Source organism: Elephas maximus, chromosome 20 (assembly GCF_024166365.1).
Source record: "Elephas maximus indicus isolate mEleMax1 chromosome 20, mEleMax1 primary haplotype, whole genome shotgun sequence".
NCBI classification, from domain to species: domain Eukaryota; kingdom Metazoa; phylum Chordata; class Mammalia; order Proboscidea; family Elephantidae; genus Elephas; species Elephas maximus.
Window position 1 is genome coordinate 12,691,498 of NC_064838.1, and position 22,367 is coordinate 12,713,864.

General features: G+C 40.5%; 1 protein-coding gene across 12 annotated transcripts in view; it reads left to right on the top strand.

Moving 5' to 3' along the window:
- Positions 1-22,367, top strand: part of SLC25A26 (solute carrier family 25 member 26) — a 150,929-nt gene that overhangs the window by 33,672 nt on the left and 94,890 nt on the right. For all 12 annotated transcript variants that reach the window (XR_007514477.1, XM_049863232.1, XM_049863227.1 and 9 more), the window contains 2 exons: positions 12,202-12,303; positions 13,871-13,918. Coding sequence is in view for 11 of the 12 variants with exons in the window: in XM_049863232.1 (XP_049719189.1) it covers positions 12,202-12,303; positions 13,871-13,918 (150 nt within the window). In the remaining variant the exon portion in view is untranslated. The remainder of the gene's footprint in view (positions 1-12,201; positions 12,304-13,870; positions 13,919-22,367) is intronic.

A 22,367-nucleotide genomic window follows, 5' to 3' on the forward strand; every position in this document is an offset into this window, starting at 1 on the left:
CTTGATGTTCAAGAGCAAGTTTCAGGGTCTATTCTGACATCCATTTTGGTCTTTTCTTTCTCTCCTGTCATTTTAATGACCTCTTGCTTTCTTCATGTATGATGTCCTTGCACAACTCTTCTGGTTTTTGGTTTTATTAGTGTTTAGTGCATCAAATCTATTCTTGAGATGGCCTCTAAATTGAGATGGAGTATATTCAAGGTCATACTTTGGCTCTCATGGACTTGTTTTAATTTTCTTCAGTTTCAACTTGAACTTAAATGTGAGTAATTGATGGTCTGATCTGCAATCAGCCGCTGGCCTTGTTCTGACGATGTTATTGAGCTTTTCCATTGTCTCTTCCCACAGATGTAGTCGATTTGATTGCTGTGTATTCCGTCTGGTGAGGTCCATGTGTATAGTCACTGTTTATGTTGGTGAAAAAAGGTATTTGTAATGAAGAAGTCGTTGGTCTTGAAAAATTCAGTCATGCGATCTCCATTTCTGTCACAAAGGCCATATATTCCAACTACGGATCCTTCTTTGTTCCCAGCTTTCGCATTCCAATCACCAGTAGTTATCAATGGATCCCGATTGCCTATTTGATCAATTTCAGACTGCAGAAGCTGGTAAAAATCTTCCAATTTCTTCATCTTTGGCCCTAGTGGTTGGTGTGTAAATTTGAATAATAGTCGTATCAATTGGTCGTCCTCGTAGGCGATGGATATTATCCCGTCACTGACAGCATTGTACTTCAGGATAGATCTTGAAACGTTCTTTTTGAGGATGGATGCAGCACCATTGCTCTTCGAGCTGTCATTCCTGGCAGAGTAGACCATATGATTGTCCGACTCAAAATGACCAGCACTGGTCCATTTCAGCTCACTAATGCCTAGGATGTTGATGTGTATGCATTCCATTTCATTTTTGACGATTTCCAATTTTCCTAGATTCATACTTCATACATTCCAGGTTCTGATTATTAATGGATGTTTGTAGCTGTTTCTTCTCATTTTGAGTTGTGCCAGCAAATGAAGGTCCTGAAAGCTTGACTCCATCCGCACCATTAAGGTTGACTCTGCATTGATGAGGCAGCTCTTCCCCGGGTGTAGACTGAGTGCCTTCCAACCTGGGGGGCTCATCTTCCACCACTGTATCAGACAGTGTTCCGCTGCTGTTCATAAGGTTTTCACTGGCTAATGCTTTTCAGAGGTTGACCGCTGGGCCCTTCTTCCTAGTCTGTCTTAGTCTGGAAGCTCAGGTGAAACCTGTCTGCCACGGGTGACCCTGCTCGTATTTGAATACCAGTGGCTTAGCTTCCAGCATCATAGCAACACGCAAGCCCCCACAGTACAACAAACTGACAGACGTGTGGTGAACAGCAGCCCTAGGAAACTGATATAGTCACTGTTACACTCTGTCGTATTGTCAGATTTTATAATGGTAGAAATCTACAAGTCTGTCCGTGAGCTTTTGTCACCTGCTGTCAAATGATGGCTCACTTCTGTTATGGAAAGATACAAAACGGAACAGACTATTTTTTGAGGCTTGCCTCTTAGATTGTGTAAAAATTCTGTGAACAACTTTTAGACATAGGGCCTAAAAGCTGATATAATTATTGAGATTTATTTTAACTCAGTTATTTCATTGAGAAGATAATGAACTTTGTGTGTAGAATTGAGATTACTAAGGGTAAGCTTCATCAGGCAAGAGAATATATTTAAAATATATTTATTTTAAATGTATTTAAAATCTTTATTCTAATACCTATTGGAAAAAGTCAAAGTAGAAAAAGTCTTATCAGGAAGTTTGCCTCAGCATCAGGGACAAACTTTAAACCTAAGAAAAACCCCCAAAATCAAACCCGTTGCCATCGAGTCAATTCTGACTCATAGCGACCCTATAGGACAGAGTAGAACTGCCCCATAGAGTTTCCTAGGAGCGCCTGGTGGATTTGAACTGCCGACCTTTTGGTTAGCAGTCATAGCACTTAATCACTACACCGCCAGGGTTTCCTAAATTCTGAGGAGGGTAAGTTAAAACCAAAAAGCGAACCCATTATTGTCGAGGCAGTTTCAACTCATAGTGACCATGTAGGACGGAATAGAACTGCCACGTGAATTTCCAAGGAGCAGCCGGTGGATTCAAACTGCTGCTTCACAGCCGAGCTCTTAACTACCACTCCAGCAGGGCTCTAAGGAGGATAAGTTAGGATTTATAAATCACTGATGGCGTAGTGGTTAAGAGCTATGGCTGCCAACCAGAAGGTTTACAGTTTGAATCCACTAGGCAGTTCTGCTCTGTCCTGTAGGGTCGCTGTGAGTCAGAATCAGCTCCCCAGCAAGGAGCTTTGGTTTGGTATGCTTGGTTTAACCGCCACTGTGATTCCACTTACAACCAGAAGATGGCAGTATTGACACACATATGACCTGTTCAGTCGCAGGGGTTTTTTGATTTTAAAAGGTGGATAGAAAGATATGTTAGTAATTTTTATTTTATTTTTTATTGTGCATCAGGTGAAACTTTACAGACAAATTAATTTCTCATTTGGTAGTTTGTACATAAAGTGTTCCATGACATGGGTTGCGTTCCCCGCGATGTGTCAGCACTCTCCCTATTTCTGCCCTAGGTTCCCATTTCCTTTTTGTCCTGTTTTTCTATCCCTTCCTGCCTTCTCATCTTTGCTTTTGGGCAAATGTTACCCTTTTGATCTTGTATAATTGATTTTTCTAAGGAGCATGTTCCTCTCAGGTGTTACTGTTTATTTCATGGGCCTGTCTGTGGTTTGACTGAAAGGTGGGCTCTGGGAATAGGTTCAGTTCCAGTTCAGAAGGGTGTCTTAGGGCCATATGTTAGGTAATTTTTAATTCAGAAACCTGCTTCTACAGAGATTTTTGGAAATTACACAAAGAATGTGGATTAAAATACAAGTAAAATACCAACCCCCAGAAGACCTAACCCAGTGCCGTCGAGTTGATTCCGACTCCTAGCGACCCTATAGGACAGAGTAGAACTGCCCCATGGAGTTTCCAAGGAGTGCCTGGCGGGTTCAAACTGCTGGCCCTTTGGTTAGCAGCCGTAGCACTTACCCACTACGCCACCATACCAGGGCTCCAAATAAACTATCCATTTCAAAAATCTTCAGATTGCCTTGAGGCTGATCTCTCCCTCTCTCTCTCTGATTTGTCACATTAAGTTTGCTCTGCAAAGTCTAAAGCAGCTTTTACTTTGAATATGATTAAACTTTAACCCTATTCATATTATTGTTAAGTTTCTATTAAAATTCCTATAGATTTGCATGCCTAAACATGAAAAACCACCTAATATTAAACCTTCAAAGTTTAAGCTTACTAAAAAAAAAAAAAAGCTTACTAGGTGTGTGTAAATATGATATACTTTTAGGGTAACATAATTCTAGTATGGTAATCAAAAGATTTGGGTTTCACTCTTGGTTCCCAAGCCAGGTAGCTCTCTGACCTTCACTGGCTTCTAAGACTAATACGTATCTAAAACCAAACCAAATCCACTGCCGTAGAGTCGATTCTGACTCATAGCGACCCTATAGGACAGAGTAGTACTGCCCCATAGAGTTTCCAAGGAGCGCCTGGTGGATTCAAACTGCTGACCTTTTGGTTAGCAGCCGTAGCTCTTAACCACTATGCAGTTTACAATATGCATATATATATGTGTGTGTGTGTGTGTGTGTACGTATATATATACACACACACATATATATATATAAAATACTGATATAATTAACTTCTAATATCAGAGGAATTTATGGGTCATTAAGTTTCTTGGAGAAAAGTCTTATAGCAAGCAATTTTTTGTAAAGTATGTTGAAAGTGTTGGAAAAAAGATGTTAATATAAGGTACCATTAGCAATGCCCAATGACTTTGAAGAGCATTTTAGGAATGAGAAGAAAGAAGCAAGATTGTAAAATCCTGGCAGGTGATATGTCAATGTACGGACTTAGTGGTGACTGTGAAAGGCCCAGAGGTTGTAACAGCATCTCACTCTTTTTGCACTCACTCATTTTACCTAATGTGAGCCTGAAGTCGGCTGTATTTTTACCCCTTTCAAATGCTTAGTCTTAAGCATCTTAGTGTTTTATTAAATAAACTCCAAAAGGAGATAATCCCCTTTCCATTGCAAAAAATTAACAGTTTATTAGAAAAGCTTTTATTTATGTCAAAGTAAGAAAAATCTTGGTAGCAGCTTCATTGTTATAACCAGATCTTAATGTAAGGTTTCATCATATTTTAGATATGTTCATTCTAATGAGGCCAGCTTTGCATTTTAATGCTGATAAAAGACGGGGACGTGTATTTTCTTTCTGAAAGACCTTAGATGTCTTGTCTCTGATAGAACTTTGGTGTATAAAATGTTCTTGGGTTTAATGAAAATGCTACCATTCCTGTGTCATGAGTTTGGACTGAACCCCAGATTTAGAAGGAAAGAATGCTCTGAAGAATGCATTTGCCAAGACACCCACAGATGATATTACTTTTATTTCCTTTCATAGAACCCCAGCGCTATGACATGTTTTTGTTCTTGTGCAGTGAAATATTCTCTTGTAACTCAAATTCAAATCTAAGAAAGATCAGAGTTAATAGAAAAGCAAATGGAAGGCACTGGAGGTAGTGGAGGAAGTAGAGACGTTACTTTGCAGCCTCCCTCTCACGCCAGAATTGCCACCACGGAAGTCAGGAAGCCGTGCTGGGTGCTTTGTAGCCCTTCAGTCAGTTACATTGGTTTTCATCCTAGAACCTTTTCAAAGTTTTTCTTCTGCCTCTGTATTTTTAAGAAATAAAAACTTAATGTAAGAACATGGAGGGTTATCAAGCATGAACTTACATAAATATTTATGCCAAACCTCAAAAATAGACAGTTCCTATTTTCTTGACATATTGGGGTCATATTTCATTCTTGACCTTTTGAATTGAAAAATACAAGGAGTTAGTGTACCCTTTTCTTTCCTTTCTTTTCATTTCTTTAATGAGTTTCAGAGGCCGAGAGCGGCACTGTTAGGTTCGTGTAAGTTTCCGTGGACCTTATTTTCTGTCCTGGCATTTAAGCATTGATCTAAGAGTTGATACTCTTTTGTCAGAGAGAACATGATTTATACTAAATTTTAAGCTTTAGCGGTAAGCTAATCAGTTTTTGGGTGTTTATTGCTACTAAATTAAAAATAAAGGTTATTTTTGTCAAGGCCAGTAGGTTTGAATCTAAAAGCAAATTTTAAACTAGTCCTTTCATTTTATTTTATCCCTCACTTAAAGTCTTTGGTCCCTACACGCAGCGTGTACAGGTGTAATTTCTTACAACAGCAGTGTAAGGGGGTAGGGAGAGTCGGGTAGGAACAGAGTTTTTGTACGTTAAATTGAAGTTAAGTTGGTATCAATTTAAACTAGGTTGTTAGATGGTAAGTGTAAGGTCCATGGTAACTACAAAGGAAATATCTTAAAAAATATACACAACCACGAGACTAAATGGGCAGCTCCTGCCTGGAGGCAACATGAGAAGGCAGAAAGGGACAGGAGCTGGTTGAATGGACACAGGAAATACAGGGTGGAAAAGAGGCGTGTGTTGCCACATTAAAGGGAGAGCAACTAGGATCACATAACAATGTATATGTAAATTTTTGTATGAGAAACTAACTTGAACAGTAAACTTTCACTTAAAGCATGATAGAAATATATTTATATACGTACGTAGATAGATATAGTGAACACTGGGGACTGAAGACCAGATGAGTTGTGGAATGACATCAAGGACATACATGAAGAAAGCGAGAGGCGATTGAAAAGACAGGAAAGAAAGAAAAGGTCAAGATGGATGTCAGAGGAGACTCTGAAACTTGCTCATGAACGTTGAGCAGCTAAAGCAAAAGGAAGAAACAATGAAGTAAAGGAACTGAAAAGAATATTTCAAAGGGCTGCTCGAGAAGACAAAGTAAAGTATTATAATGACATGTGCAAAGAGCTGGAGATAGAAAACCAAAAGGGAAGAACATGCTCAGCGTTTCTCAAGCTGAAAGAACTGAAGAAAAAATTCAAGCCTCAAGTTGCAATAGTGAAGGATTCTATGGGGAAAATATTAAATGATGCAGGAAGCATCAAAAGAAGAGGGAAGGAATATACAGAGTCATTACACCGAAAAGAACTAGTTGATGTTCAACCATTTCAAGAGGTAGCATATGATCAGGAACCGATGGCACCGAAGGAAGAAGTCCAAGCTGCTCTGAAGGCATTGGCGAAAAACAAGGCTCCAGGAATTAATAGAATATCCGTTGAAATGTATCAACAAACGGATGTAGCACTGGAGGTGCTCACTTGTCTGTGCCAAGAAATATAGAAGATAGCTTCCTGGCCAGTGACTGGAAGAGATCCATATTTATGCCTATTCCCAAGAAAGGTGATCCAACTGAATGCGGAAATTATAGAACAATATCGTTAATACCACACGCAAGCAAAATTTTGCTGAAGATTATTCAAAAGTGGGTATAGCAGTATATCCACAGGGAACTGCCAGGAATTCAGGCTGGCTTCAGAAGAGGACGTGGAACCAGGGATATCATTGCTGATGTCAGATGGATCCTGGCTGAAAGCAGAGAATACCAGGAGGATGTTTACCTGTGTTTTGTTGACTATGCAAAGGCATTTGACTGTGTGGATCATAACAAAGTATGGATAACATTGTGAAGAGTGGGAATTCCAGAACATTTAATTGTGCTCATGAGGAACCATTACACAGATCAAGAGGCAGTTGTTCGGACAGAACAAGGGGATACTGAGTGGTTTAAAGTCAGGAAAGGTGTGCGTCAGGATTTTATCCTTTCACCATGCCTATTCAATCTGTATGCTGAGCAAATAATCTGAGAAGCTGGACTATATGAAGAAGAATGGGGCATCAGGATTGGAGGAAGACTCATTAACAACCTGCGTTACGCAGATGACACAATCTTTCTTGCTGAAAGTGAAAAGGACTTGAAGCACTTACTAATGAAGATCAAAGACCACAGCCTTCAGTATGGATTACACCTCAACAGAAAACAAAAATCCTCACAACTGGACCAATGAGCAACATCATGAAAAGATTGAAGCTGTCAAGGATTTCATTTCACTTGGATCCACAATCAACAGCCATGGAAGCAGCAGTCAAGAAATCAAAAGACGCGTTGCATTGGGCAAATCTGCTGCAAAGGACCTCTTTAGAGTCTTGAAAAGCAAAGATGTCACCTTGAAGACTAAGGTGGGCCTGACCCAAGCCATGGTATTTTCAGTCAGATCATATGCACCTGAAAGCTGGACAATGAATAAGGAAGAGCGGAGAAGAATTGACACCTTTGAATTGTGTTGGCGAAGAATATTGAATATACCGTGGACTGCCAAAAGAATGAACAAATCTGTCTTGGAAGAAGTACAACCAGAATGCTTCTTAGAAACAAGGATGGCGAGACTGCATCTTACATACTTTGGACATGTTGTCAGGAGGGATGAGTCCCTGGAGAAGGACATCATGCTTGCAAAGTACAGCATCAGAGGAAAAGAGGAAGACCCTCAACCAGGTGGATTGACTCTGACTGTGGCAGTGCATTCAAGCATAACAATTATTGTAAGGATGGCTCAGGACCGGGCAGTGTTTCGTTCTGTTGTGCATGGGGTTGCTATGAGTTGGAACCGACTCAACGGCACATAACAACAACAACATGTAGATATAGATACATGTACACTGCTAGGCCATGGTGCATTCCCTTCTGGAGTTAGCCCTGAGGGGAAGGTCCAGTGTAGATACAGGGAATGGCCCCTAGACTGAGGGGCAGTGCAGGCAAAGGGAGGCTGACACCGAAGTGTAGGCATATGCTGGGGCCCCTGATGCTGTCTTTCTTCAGAGCCTCTGGGGTCTCCATGTATTATCCCATTTCTTTCCTAGATGGGTAACCTCTGCCTTGTTGTTACTGCTGTCCTTATCCTGTATGCAAATATTTGCCATTCTAAAACAAAAACAACCTCACCCTCAACGAACCAACCTTCCTTGACCCTGTGGTCACCTCTAACTGTGAACCCATCTCTCCTAACTTCTTAGCCAACTTCTTGTAATTGTAGTCTACTTTTGCTGTCTTTATCTTTAAATCACTTATGAATTGACTTGTAATGGATCTCCTGTCCCAGCCTCTCCATTGAAACAATTTTGATGAACTCCATTACTCCTCATATGTACACTGTATGAGACTCTTGACCCATCGCTCTGCAAATCTCCACGTGGGACTTCTGGCTCTCTTGAATATCAAGTAGGGTTCTTGGTTGCTTGCAACAGAAACTGATCCTGGCTAACCTATACAAAAATGACTCTTTTTTTGAGGATTGGCAGACACTGTTAAGTTATCTGCCCCTTCTTCCTTGCCAACAGAATACTGATTTAGTTTGGGGAACAGTGTGCTAGATCCACTTAGTCTCAGCTTCCTTGACAAAGGATGGCTGCGTCCCAGAACTCTGGCTGTCACATGTAAATAGACATCTGCTGAGGGGCATCTGAAAAAATCTTGGTTTCTAAAGTAAGGAGACAAAAAGAAGGTCTATTCTTCTTACCTTGGACACAGTAGTGTGATGATATGATGCTGGTAGATATAAGAACCAAATTTTACCCATGAAGCAGCAAGTTTAAGGATAAAAAGCCAATATAGCAAGGGTAGGGGAGCAGAAAGAGGAAGAACACCAGTTCTTGTTTACTTTGTTAAGGTCCTGCACTAAATGTTGACCTGCGTAGCACCAAACCACCTATTGAAATGACATAATCACAGTAAGTGCTGTTTTTTGCCTGAGCCACTCTTCGGTGTTCTGTTACTTGCATCCAGAAGAGCTGTTTACTTCTGTTACTGATTCAGAACAATAATATGTGACTATTAGACTACTTGGAAGACTGCAGAACCAGGCATGGGAACTGAATGGGAAGGAGGGCCGGGGCAAGAGCCACAACCAGGCACACACCTTAGGAATAACCCAGTTAGGATGCTGCCTCTGGCACTGTCCACTGAACTGCCACTGAACCCTGGACCCTGGATACCGTCACCACTGGATGGTCCTGCTGTGAATGAATGGGAAACTATCCCGGTAGCCCTAGAACAGCACTGTCCAATAGAAAGACAATGCAAGGCACACATGTAACTTTAAATTTTCTAGCAGTCACATTGAAAAAGGTTGAAAAGAAACAGCTGAAATGAATTTTAGAACATATTTTATTAAATCAAATATGCCCATAATGTTAACATATCAACATGTAATCAATATAAAAGAACCAAAACAAAAGAATCTACGTTATTTTTTCATACTAAGTCTTCAAAATCCTACCCTGTTGTTTTCTAGCCGCATATTCCTCTCATGGCTGGACGTGACCACTTACATGTCCCATAGACTTCTCCAACTCAGAATTTCCCAGTCTGAACTTACCATTTTCTGTCCACATCTGCTCTTCCCTCCTCTGATCCCTGACGTCATTTAATGGCACCACCACGTATCCGTCAGCCAGATGTGCGTCTCATTCTCTCCCTTCACTCCTAACTTTCTATCAGCCAACAGGTCCTGTTCTTTCACTCCTGACTGCTTCTCAGATTTGGAGCCCTGAGAGCACAGATGGTTAAGCCCTTGGCTGCTAACCAAATGCTTGGTGGTTCAAACCCGCCCCCCCTCCCCCCCCGTGGATCTTCAGGAGAAAGACCTAGCGATCTTCTGTAAAGATTACGGCGAGGATAACCCTGTGCGACAGCTGTGCTCTGTTGCGTGGGGTTGTCGCCATTGGCTGAGACTGACTCCCTGGCAGCTAGCAACAGTAGTCTCTGAGCCGCGTTCGTTCCTGGTCCCCTTCTAGAGAACTGCTGTAGGAATCCCGTAACTCGTCTCCTGCTTCCCAGAGCCCTTTGCCTTACTTCTCCCTCCTCTGCTCCCCGGCTACTCTGTGTACTACAGCCGGAGTGATGGACCCAAAGCCCAGATTGTCATTCCTCTGCTTAAATTCTTCAGTTCCCACAGCCTTTTGAGTAAATTTCAGGCTCCTTAGCATGACCTAGAGGGCTGCCTCGTCTGTCCAGGCTGGGAGACTGACTGTGAGTGGAAAGATGGCTCGGCCCAAATGGCAGACATCTTTGCAAACAATAAGCATTCAAATGTCTGATGAGCGAAGAAATAGAAATCAGATCATATTGTTTTGTAAGTCACATTTGGGAGAAAAATGAATCCTTTGTCATCATACCCATAGCTGTTGTAGTGCAGCACCATAAAGCATGGTTACTTTTCAGCTGCCCTTTAAAGGTGGTAGTTAACTCCACGACGTCTGAAATCCCATGACATGTACCTTTGTCCCTTGTATCCAGGGTACTGATGTGTACGTTTGTTCTCTGCCCACTCTCCTCTCGCCAGAGTAATACCAAAGATTTCGTAATGTTTATACCTTAGATCAGGAGTTGGCAAGCTGCCGCCTGTTTTTGTAATAAAGTTTTATTGAAACGCGTGCCATTCATTTGCATATTATTATCTGTGGCTGCATTTTGTGCTATAGCAGCAGGGCTGAGTGTTTGTGACGGAGATCATGTGGCTTGCAAAGTATAAAATGTTTACTAACCGGTCTTTTACATAAAAAAGATGATCTACCCTTGCCTTTGAGCCACATAATGTTGGAAAGACAAAGCCTTACGTGATATCCAAATTAGGTAGTAATCTCCCGTTAGGAATTAGGAGAATACAGATGAAAATGGATAATCCTTTTCGAGTTTCTGTACCCTATTTATGAAATGGTTTTGTTAAATTTTTTCATGCTGCTTCTATTTTGCTACATGTCATTAAAGAAAGATTGTCCACATTTCTTACCACATGTTGTTAGGTGCCATCAGGTCGGTTCTAACTCATAGTGACCCTACGTACAACAGAAAGAAACACTGTCTGGTCTTTCACCATCCTCACAATCATTGTTAATGCTTGAGCCCATTGTTGCAGCCACTGTGTCAATCCATCTTGTTGAGTGTCTTCCAATATCACAGCAACACACAAGCCACTGCAGTATGACAGACTGACAGACACGTGTATGACGCACACACGTGTATATATATATGTTTTTGGAGCCCTGGTTGCATAGTGGTTAAGAGCTGCAACATGCTGTGGGTGTTAACCAAAAGGTTGGCAGTTCGAAGACATCAGGTGTTCCTTGGAAACCCTTTGGAGCAGTTCTATTTTGTCCTATAGGGTCGTTATGAGTTAAAATTGACTCGACGGCAGTGGGTTTTTTTCTTTTTTAATGTATGTTTTTAAGTCTAAAAGTTTTAAAATTAATCTCAACCATATGCACAAAATTGAACACCAAAGTTAGGTGTGTGAAACGTAAGTTGTAGAAAAAGTTTGTCTTTGACAGACTGCTTAGTGTGCACAGGCGTAAATACAGCACTTCCATTAAAACAGTTTAAAATATCAGTTTATACATCTCTCTCCCTGTAGCCTGTTCCCTTTCTCCATCCCTGCCTTCTGCATTGTTCTTTCTGATTTGAGCAATTCTTTGTTTCTTCTATTTATGGAAGTTAGTAGGTGGCTGAGGCAAAATCAGTAGCCTGGAAGTGCGCATGTGAGGTGGCCTATACCTGGGGTATAGTAAAATTATGTATTGACTGGTGGGATGTGAAGTATGGACTAGTCAGCACTGATGTCAGCTGGAATGCTGGAGCAGGGCCCACGAGTGCTGGGAGTTACTCCTCAGTTATGGGATGATGGGGAGGTCTGGGGTCCTGGGACTGGGAGCTGGTTGAAACAGGGATGCGTGGTGGGTCGGGATGGAAGGGTCAGGCTACTGGTTGATCATCAGCCTCGCCTCTCCCGACGCATGCATTACTTCCAGTGTGGCAAAGACCCATTTGTTCCTTCTGTCATCAAACGTGTGCCAGGTACCTTTCTATGTGTTGGGAATTCAGAATGAGTTAGTGTGCTTCGTGCCACTGAGAGGCTTATACGTGTCTGTACTTGGAAAGACATGGAGTGGGAGGGCAACAGGAGGGTCTGCTGGCAAAACAACGTGTGGCCGTTAAGGGTCCAAGTATTTTAGATTAAAAAAAAAAAAAAACCTTTGGAAGTCTTGTGCTAAGCCTGTGCGTTATGGTTTTTGGCTATAGCTTTTGCTTATTAAAAACAATTTTTATAGCTGATATTTCTTATTTAAGATGTAATTAAATTTATACATTTTAGATTGCCTGCCTGATTCGAGTTCCCTCTGAAGTGGTGAAGCAGAGGGCACAGGTATCTGCTTCAAGTACCGTTCAGATTTTTACTGACATCTTGTATCAAGAGGTGAGTTTTTATTTCCTTTTCAGATTTCTAAGCAAATGCATATTGCGTGGCACCACTGTATCTGTGGGGCCCTGGTGACCCAGTGGCACCACTGTATCTGTGGGGCCCTGGTGACCCAGTGGCTAAGCATCCAACTGCTAACTTAAAGGTTGGCAGTTTGAATCCACCAGCTGCCCTTTGGAAACCCTGTGGGGCAGTTCTCCCCCATCGTGTATGGTCACTCTGAGTCGGGAGCAGGTTTTAGTTTCCTGTGTAAGTGTCCTACATTGAAGTCTTCCTGCAGTTCTTTTGGAATCAGACATGGAGTAAATCGTAAATCTGTAAGGCGTAAAGATATTACATGAGAACACCACTACAAACTTTGAGAACCCACGAACTGTGAAGAAGAAGTATGGTAATAGAGTAATATTAGTGGCCGGTGTCATAATGCTTGTATGAGATGCGATTCCTCTTTTACTGATTAGTGTTAAGCTTTGGGTCAAAAATCAGTTTTGACTTTTTATGTAAAAGATCAAATAGTAAATATTTCATCGTGTGACTCGGGAGCATTTAAGAGCCGTGGTGGCCCGATGGTTAAGCCCTCAGCTACTAACAGAAAGACTGGCAGTTGTAACTCACCCAGTGGCTCTCCAGGAGAAAGATTATTCTTGTGTTGTTGTGTACCTTCGAGTACCAACTCATAGTGACCCTGTATGACAGAGTATAACCATCCCATAGGGTTTCCTAGGCTGTGATCTTTACGGGAGCAGATTGCCAGGTCTTTTCTTCCGTGGAGCCAAGCTCTTAACCCTTGTACCACCAGAGCTCCTGTTGTAAAGATTACAACCTAGCAGATCATAGAGGGCAGTTCTACTCTGTCACATACGATCACTGTGAGTTGAAGTTGACTCAACAGCACCCAGCAACGACAAGGGAGCATTTAGCTGCTGTCCCTGACAGTTTTTACAGAAGACTTTTTTCCTGAAGAGAATCAATCTCATGGAAATTTTGATCAATCTAGGTTTTAGAGAAGTTACTCTTAATGGCCCGTCTGTCATCTAGGTAAGGGGACATTGAGTATTTATTTGTATGAATGGGGTCAATCCAGTTGAGGGCCCATGCTGAGCCGTGTGGATAGTCATTAGATAAATCAAGGCTTGTCCAGAAGTATTTCTCACCATTGTATTGAGCAATTATCACCGAGTTTCTGATGTCTTTTGATCAAAACTATGGAATAGAGTTGTATTTTTATATGAAATGATAATCAGCATTCTGTGTGCTTTTGCTTTGGGAAATAGATTTCAAGGGTTCTTTTCAAGAGAAGAAATATTAAATAATAGCAACTAAAACTAAATTAATATATAGTCAGTTTCATTAGTGTGTATATTTCTGTTTTAAAAGTAGCTGACTGGAACTTTGTATACCTTAGGCCAGCTTAGAACCTTTAGTCTCTTAGAGAATTGTGGTAATTGTGAACCTTTTAAAACTCAGATTATAGAACAGGTAGACCTGCTTTATTCAGAACGTTATTCTGGAGTCTCCTCTGCTCTTATCACTTTCTGAGCTCTTGGCTTTTTATCTGTTTCAGGGCATCCAAGGATTGTATCGAGGCTACAAAAGCACAGTTTTAAGAGAGGTAACGCACTTATTTCCCAATATTGAAGCGCAAAACGGTGATGCTCTTTGTTCAGTAAATTTATACTTCTGAACTATGGCAAGTTTATTTGGAGATACTGGCTTAAAAAATTAAAAGAAATTATGATCACTTAAAAAAAACAAAAAAAACTCTGTTTAGTCTTATCTTCCTTCCCGTAAAAGCATGGGTGGAGTGGGTTTGCTGAAAGAGCGATGCCATGGTCAGAACAGCTCATCCGAGGACTTCGTTGTTATTCTCGGGTGGCCAAGTGCTTGTTGTAGCCGAAATATTCAGAGATGACTCCATGGCAGTGGGATTGGGTTTTTTTTTTTTGTTTTCTAGGAGTAAGGTACCAAGTTACTGTAATATGCAAAATTAATAAATTAGTAATGAAAAATCATACTAAGGGACAAGTGTCTAAGAAACCTGTACATGTAGTTAGCTCTTGGCTTGCTGATAGTTAGCAAAATATCAGAAGCTGGGAGTTGAGTCTGGGCTGGAGTCCTGGCCCTGCAGTGTGCTGCCGGGCAGGCCACTCCACCTCGCTGTGCCTTCCACCTCTAAAGTTCTATGGTTGATAAAGCAAAGCTTCACCATTGATATGTGATTTTGGCATATTACTGCAGGAAGCATGTTTTAATCTTTGCCTCAGAGAGAAGAGGCTGTTTTGAAGTTAAAAAGTTCATTTATAAATATGTGTGATATAGGAGAAGCATTTGGTTTGGGGCTTAATTTTCTGTTAAGGAAAATATGAGTAGGAACCTACATACATCTACTCTGCATCTTTGTTTTGTATATGGAGTTCTTCTGATACTAAAACATTATCATGTACAAAAACGTTTTTAGTTTAAATGACTATTCTCATAATTAGCAGAACATCGAAGTCTTTCGAAATCCCCAGCTTTATTCTCAGGTAGCTTTTTAAATTTTATTTATTAAATTTTTTTTTTTTTTTTACTATAGATTACAGTCGTCTTCTTTTTTTAGATTACAGCCTTCCTATGTAACCCCAGCACTGTTACATATTATTTGAAGCTTTTGACAACTGTTAGTGTAGTGTAGTATAGTTAGTGTAGATCTTTGAAGAACCCCTTTTGAAGGCAACCTGAATGTTTCAAAAGTAGTTATTTGTATGAAGCTGACTTCCGCCTTTCAAAAATATCACCCGTACCGTCTCTTCATTCTCTACTAATTTTCTGACTCACCAAACGTGTGTTGTTTACTCAAATTTCACCTGTATGCAGGAGAAAAGGCGGGAATAAACCCTTTTGATTTTTTCTGAGAGGTGCTGAGTAAATGAATGTATTTACAGGCTATAGAATACTGGCTTGCATACAAATAGATAAAACACAAGGTTACAACTGCATTCTGCTCTTTTAAAAATTTGTTTCGACACATATCAGGCTAGTAATTAATTTCTCGGGTGCAGTCCTGGCAAATAGTGTGACCCTACTGGGATGACTTTGTTTACTCAAAATGGCAGTGCTTTGTTGGAAATTTAATTGGGGTCTTCTGTATTCTGCGTATCCATAGACAATCCTTCAGAACTGATTTTACTTGAAATATTGTTCATGTAGTAATCCTCTGTTAGAATGAGGAAGGAATTATTGCTGAATGATATGTAGCTTCTTTTCAAAATGAGAAAAATAAGAAGTGATATATCTGCTTGAAACAAAATTTTTGCATTATAAATAGTTTGGATTCTTATTTTTTCTGACACGAATATCAAATCTTTTTGCAAAGAGCTTTTTTGATTGTTTCAATAAGTAAATACGTTAAGCCTTAGTGAGAATCACCAGGAAACTTAGACATTTATTCTGTGTACAATTTTTGCTTTTAAATTGTCTTATTTCCGTGGTAGTAGCCTATTAGAATGAGATTGAAATTTGAATCCGTGCATTATAAGATAGGTTATGTGTCATCTTTAGATTTTGTGAATGCTGTCACTTTTTTTTTTTAAACTAAATTTGATGTGTATGGAGATTGCATGCTGTTAGGGATTGAATTGTGTCCCCAAAAATGTGTGTCAACTTGGCTAGGCTATGACTCCTAGTATTGTGTGGTTGTCCTCCAATATGTGGTCTGATACGTTGTAAATCCTAACCTCTATGATGTTAATGGGGCAGGATTAGAGGTAGTTATGCTAATGAGGCAGGGCCCAATCTGTAGGATTAGGTTATATCTTGAGTCAGTGTCATTTGAGACATGAAAGAGAGAAGTGAGCAGAGAGGAGAGGGACCTCATTATCACTAAGCAAGAAGAGCCAGGAGCGGAGTGTGTCCTTTGGACCCCGGGTCCCTGTGCTGAGAAGCTCCTAGACTAGGGGAAGATTGATGACAAGGACCTTCCCTCAGAGCTGACAGAGAGAGAAAGCCTTCCCCTGGAGCTGGCATCCTGAATTTGGACTTCTAGCCTCCTAGACTGTGAGAGAGTAAACTTCTGTTTGTTAAAGCCATCCACTTGTGGTGTTTGTTTCATAGAAGCAGTAGATAGCTAGGAAACCCTGGTGGCATAGTGGTTAAGTGCTACAGCTGCGAACCAAAGGGTCAGCAGTTTGAATCCACCAAGTGCTCCTTGGAAACTCTATGGGGCAGTTGTACTCTGTCCTATAGGGTCGCTATGAGTCAGAATCGACTCGACGGCACTGGGTTTGGTTTTGGGTTTGGGTAGCTAGCTAAGTCCCATGCTTATCCCTTATGTTCTCCTAAATTATTTTATTTACTGTGACTTGTAGACTGAGGTCTAAGCAAGGCCAGCAGATTATACTATTTACCTCACCCTTTCAGGATTCATCTTCCTTGTGATCCTGGCCAAATCAGATGTGGCCAACCATTGTGGTGCAGTGGTGTTATTACAATAAGATAGAGTGGTGAGTAAAATCACAGCTGCTTTCATAGCCAGGCTGATTTCAGAGGGCCCACTGGCCCAGAAGTTCAGTGGAGGGCAGCTTCAAGCTCCTGGGTGTAAATTAGAAGGACTTCTATAGGGAAAGAAATCCAAAAAAGGTAAGTCATTTCAAAAGAAGTAGGAATAAGTTAGGTTTAGCAAATGTGTTTTATCCCCACATTTCACTCAGCAGTCTTGTTAAGAGTGTCTACTGTGTATTGAGCACTATGCAAAAACATTTCTGTCCTGGGGGATTTACATTCTGGTGGGAAATCAGCAGGGGGGTAGGTGCTTTACACTGACTTTAATAAATGCTGTAATGATAATTGTATATACAAGATGCAGCAGGGATTCTAGAAGCAATGCTTGAGTATACTTAGTATTTGCTGCGTTAATAAAACTGAGTCTTGACTTAATTCTTGAAGGAGTGGGAATGAGAAATAGTCCAGGAGACAGATGGACAGCATGTGCTAAGGCTTGAGGGGTGGAAGAGCACGTGTGTACCTCACTTATCTAGGCAGACTTGGGGTTTCCACTTCTGTAGAAGAAGGGATAGTGATTTCCCTCTACTTAAGCCAAGTGAGGGGCCTTCAAGAGATCACTCAGAGAGTTGGGTATGTGCCAGGAGGAGAAGTTGACCCTCTCACCCAACTGGATGCTTGCTGATCTGTAGAAATCCGGGGGTCCCAGTGCTGCCAGGCGCCTGCAGTGGAGGAAATGAGTAAAGCCCTGAATCTGACATGTGCCTCCTTCAGTTTGGGGGACACATGACTGGTATGTGACTCTTGCCTGCACAAATCTGAAGGCGAGAAGCTGGCTGGAGCTGCCCCAGTGGTAGATGTTGCCATTTTGGTAATGCACAGCTCGTGGCTTCCCTTTGGTAGATAAAAGTACCTACTGAAGAAATTTGAGAAAGGTGAGGAGGATTCCCCCACCCCACCACCAAAACACACAAACACACTCACACAATTGCCAGGCTTCAATGAAGCAAGTCTTGCACCAAATTCTGCTAGCAATCAAACAGGCCACACCAGGTTATTTAGCCTGTTTTGTGAGCTCAGCAAAGGCCCCAGTCTGTCCCTTTAGGTACAGAAACCACCATCCTGATTGAAAAGTTCACTCGTAAGTAGACATGGCAGTTTTCCCGACTTAGTTACCCCCGATCGTCTACTTCAGGCAACGAGAATTCCTCCTAATCCAGAGGCTAGACACAGAACACCTAGGGCCAGGCCTCAGGGGACTGTCCTTCAGCGTCTCCTTCGCAGCCCTGCTGTCTGTCCCTTCAGTCCCTTTCCACAAAAGCTCTTCATAGTGTGTAAGTTTCTGGTGTGGCTTTCCAAAGACACTCCATCTTATGTGTTCTGCATCTTGTATTTTTTATTTTTTTAATCTACTTTGGAGATCATTGCATATCAGTTCATAAAGAGCACCGTAATTTTTTTTAATGATTGCATAGTAGTCCATTGTACACCTGAGCCGTTGTTTATTTAGCTGGTTCCCTCATTGATGGACATTTCGCATGTGCTGCGATGAATGCTACTCTTCATGTACCATTTTGGATGTGGTTGAGATAGCATGTAGGTTACATGTCATGAAGTGGAATTGCTTGGTTAAAGGTATGGGCATTTGTAATTTTGATAGATATTGCCAGATTGCCCTTCATGGCAGTACCAGTTGACACTTTTGCTAACAAGGTTGGAGCCCTCTGTTTTCCCCAGCCTTGTGAACAGTACTAGCTGTCTAAGAAGTCAAAAATGATCTCACTATAGTTTTGATTTTACTTTTAAGTAGCCTGGGCATATTAACATGTGCCTAAGAACCATTTTATCTCCTTTACTGTGAACTGATTAATTGAATCATTGTAAAGCGATTATGAGAATGAAATGACGTGATCCATATACTGTACGTTGTACAGTGCCTGGCACATGATATGCATTCAAGAAATATTAGCTACGATTGTTAGTATTCTTGGTAACAATGAAAGGACCTGTGATAGGAAGCAACTCATGCTTGTGAGATGCAGTTCTGTCACTTACCACCTGTCTGCTCTTGGAAAGCCACTTAACTTCTCTGGACCTGAATTTGCCCGTCTGCAGATGGAGCTTTGCATCACTGTTTCTCTTTGAATCTGACAGCTGTCCTATGGGGCAGATAATACACTAATACGGCCTTCTAGAGACTTGCGTGTTAAGAACTGTGCCTCTAGGTTGTTAGGTACTGAACAGGTATGCAGTGTGGGAGGGCCATTTCATGATGATGAGTAACAATTGTTGGGTTTGTACTAGAAGCCAAATAATTGTTATTACTTGTAAAGCTTCTCAGCTGCAGTTGGGGAATGTTTCATCCAAATGTCTTATAGAAGGGAGTTGTTTATACACTTAACAAATTGCAACCGATTTTATATTCGTTGACAACTTCTGTAGGAAAAACAACGTATTGGTATAATAGCATAAGATTACCCTAACTGATGGTTGAGTTGATGGGAATTATTCTCGTAAATGGGTTGAAAAAATTTCATGATTATTCATTTTTTGGTTAGGCTGATAATTACTGAAATTTAATTTCCAATAAGATCCATTTAGAGGAATACTTTCTTAATGAGAGATTGGAGCACTTGAGTTTTTCTGCTGAAAAACATTATGAAGCAAATATAGCGAGAACTTCTCTTGTTTATTTACTGTCGTTCAACCAGTGTGCTACTTCCTGCTTTCATGATAGTAAAAAGAGAACAAAAGTCAGTGATATTTGAGAAGAAAGGTTTTTTCTCCTTGTGTCAGTGCTGTGTGCCTGTCTGTGTGTGTGTTTACATGAAATTATTTGATTTGTGTCTTCCTTTCTCTTTTGGTTTATCTTTACATTTTGCTTCTGTTTGGCTACAAGTAATTTTGCCTTGTCTTTCCAGATAGCATGTTTTCCTCTGGAAAATAGCTATTGGATTTTTACCTCTTTGCGTTCTCAGACTCCAGCATATTGCCTTCCACAGAGTCAGCACTCGGTAGATACTGGTTGTTTTTTTCTGACTCCTTCACGTTTTATTCCTTTTTGTTCAGGTTTATACCAGACACTGGGACTGTTCCAGAATGCTGAGGGAGTTCTAAAGGAATTACAGAGGGTGGTGGCTCCGCCTTTTGATTTTGATATGTTATAATAGTCTATGCATTAGGTGGGTGAAGAAATACCACAGGGTATATCATTTTCTAAGATTTCAGCTCTCTTAAACCTTGAAAAAATAGTTTTTGTAAGTCTTGTTTCATTAGAAAAGTAGTAAGTGCTGTAATTAGTCACTTATTTTCCACATCTTAGTAATTCTACTGAAAAGGGGGAAAAAAGGGATTTATAAATCTTTCCAAACTTTTAATGTGAAATTGTTTTTCAGTTAAAATCCAATGCAAACATATTGAACCCTATTTTAATCCTACATAATTCATTTTATTAACTATGACCAAATAGAACATCTGTTAAAATTCCATAATGTTAGCTTCATGGGAAGGGAAAAAAGTCCCTGTTTGCTCTTGGAATTTGTCCACTGTTTTATTGTTCAGGCTTTCAGTAAATGTGTAATGAGACATTCTTATTAATCGGAATATTAAACAAACGCAAATGAAATTTCCCCTTTAATCACGGAGGTTTATAAGATGAGTAACTTAACTGCATTTACATTAGTATAACTTTACGGTAGAGATGTCCTATGAAGAATGAACGATAGCTCATTTGGTTCATTCTTTAATTCAAGTAAAATTATTACTCTTCGTACAGGAATTTTAGCCTACAGTTTTTCATCATCTCTTAAATAAACAAACATTTTTTAGAAAGAACAATTCAGTCAAATTATCTTAATATAGAAAAATTAGTCTTTTGGTGCATATTTTCTCATGTTTTGTTTACATGAAACCAGCTGCTATTTCCTTTTCTCATTCTTTGGACAAATTTTCTCTGTACTGTACAGTTTTGAAAATGCTACATGTTTCCATTGTTGCACGTTGGCCATGTCGTGCTGGAGGGACACAGCTCCTGTGTATATGGTTTACTGGGATTTGAGAGCAGTAACAGGGCTCTTCGGTGTAAACATATAAGAAAACTATTGGATAAAGGTGGAAATTTTCTCTTAATTTTTTAGTTTAAATGGTAACATCAAAAACCATAGTGTTGAAGGAGCTCTGTCTGTATTTTTTTTCCTTGTGTTTTTCATCCCATGTGTAATATCCTCTTCCTTTATCTTTCTGTGTCAGTTTGGATTGCATTTAGCCTACAAATAACAGAAAATCTGACTACAGTAGCTTAACCAATTTTTTTTTTTCTCCTTCTATAAAAAGAAATCTAGAGACGGTCAAGCTGAGGCCACTGTACTGGGTAAATGAAGGCATTGAGGATTCAGGGTCTTTCATTCTGTTTGGCTGGCCTTAATGTTCTGGCTCCTTGACTCATGGCCACAAAATAGCTGCTGTACTTTTAGGCATCATGGCCCCATCCTATTCATGAAGAAGCGGGAAGGGCAGGAGGCAATATTAGCTTTATCTGTCCCTCTATTTACCTGGAAAACAAAAGCTTTCATGGAACAGGATGGTGCCTTAGGTCCTTCCTGAGATGTATGGGGAGTGGGAAGTTGAGGGTGTAGTTTTTTGATGCAGGAATTGGGACTGTTGTTACTGAGTCTCCCTATAGTGTCTGCTGTATTGTGTGTTCAAATCCATCTGTCTAAAGTTCTGTCCCTTCAAAAAGGGAATCATCTTATGTACCTCTGGCTTCAGCCCATACTTGGGTATCATGTTGTTAACATCCCTGGAGCACTTGTCTAGACCATATTTTTTTGATCTTTAATTCTACTCTGAAAACTGTAATATCTGTTCTTATTTTTCTGCCGGCTTTGTTCTTTTGGGCACCATGTGGAAGCTTCTGTTTAAAGATCACTTTGCGGTCTCTGCTATGATTATAAAGCGACATTATTTCACAAGTGGAGCCCTGATGGCACAGTGGTTAAGAGCTCGGCTGCTAACCAAAAGGTTAGCAGTTTGATTCTACCAGCCACTCTTTGGAAACCCCATGTGGCAGTTTTGCTCCATCTTATAGGGTCGCTATGAGTCAGAATCGATTAATCGATGGCAATGGGTTTGGTTTCTTTGTTTATTTTGAAGACACAAGCTTATTTCAAAATAACCTGTTTTTTAATGCAGTTTTGATTTCAAAGTTCAGATCTCAGAATACCTGTGTTGATATGTTCATATGTAAACACTTTCTTTTTAAAATATATAAATCACATTCCTCTCCCAAAATTTCATATAGACTTCTGATTTATGAGAACTTATTTTCCCCAGACTCCTGGCACTAATGCCTACCTAAAGGTTTAATAGAGAAAAAAGAGATAAATATGGATTATTAATCTAGTTTATATTTTCTTCCCCACAAAAATTTATCTGCATATAAAATGCAAAATATACAGCACACCAGAGTGGTTAAGATCTGGAGCTGTGGCCTCTCCCTCACCAGACGGGAGACCTGGGCGCAGCACAGCCTTACTAAGCATCAGTTCCTGTAAAGTAGGGATCACGTTTTGGACTGTTGTAAG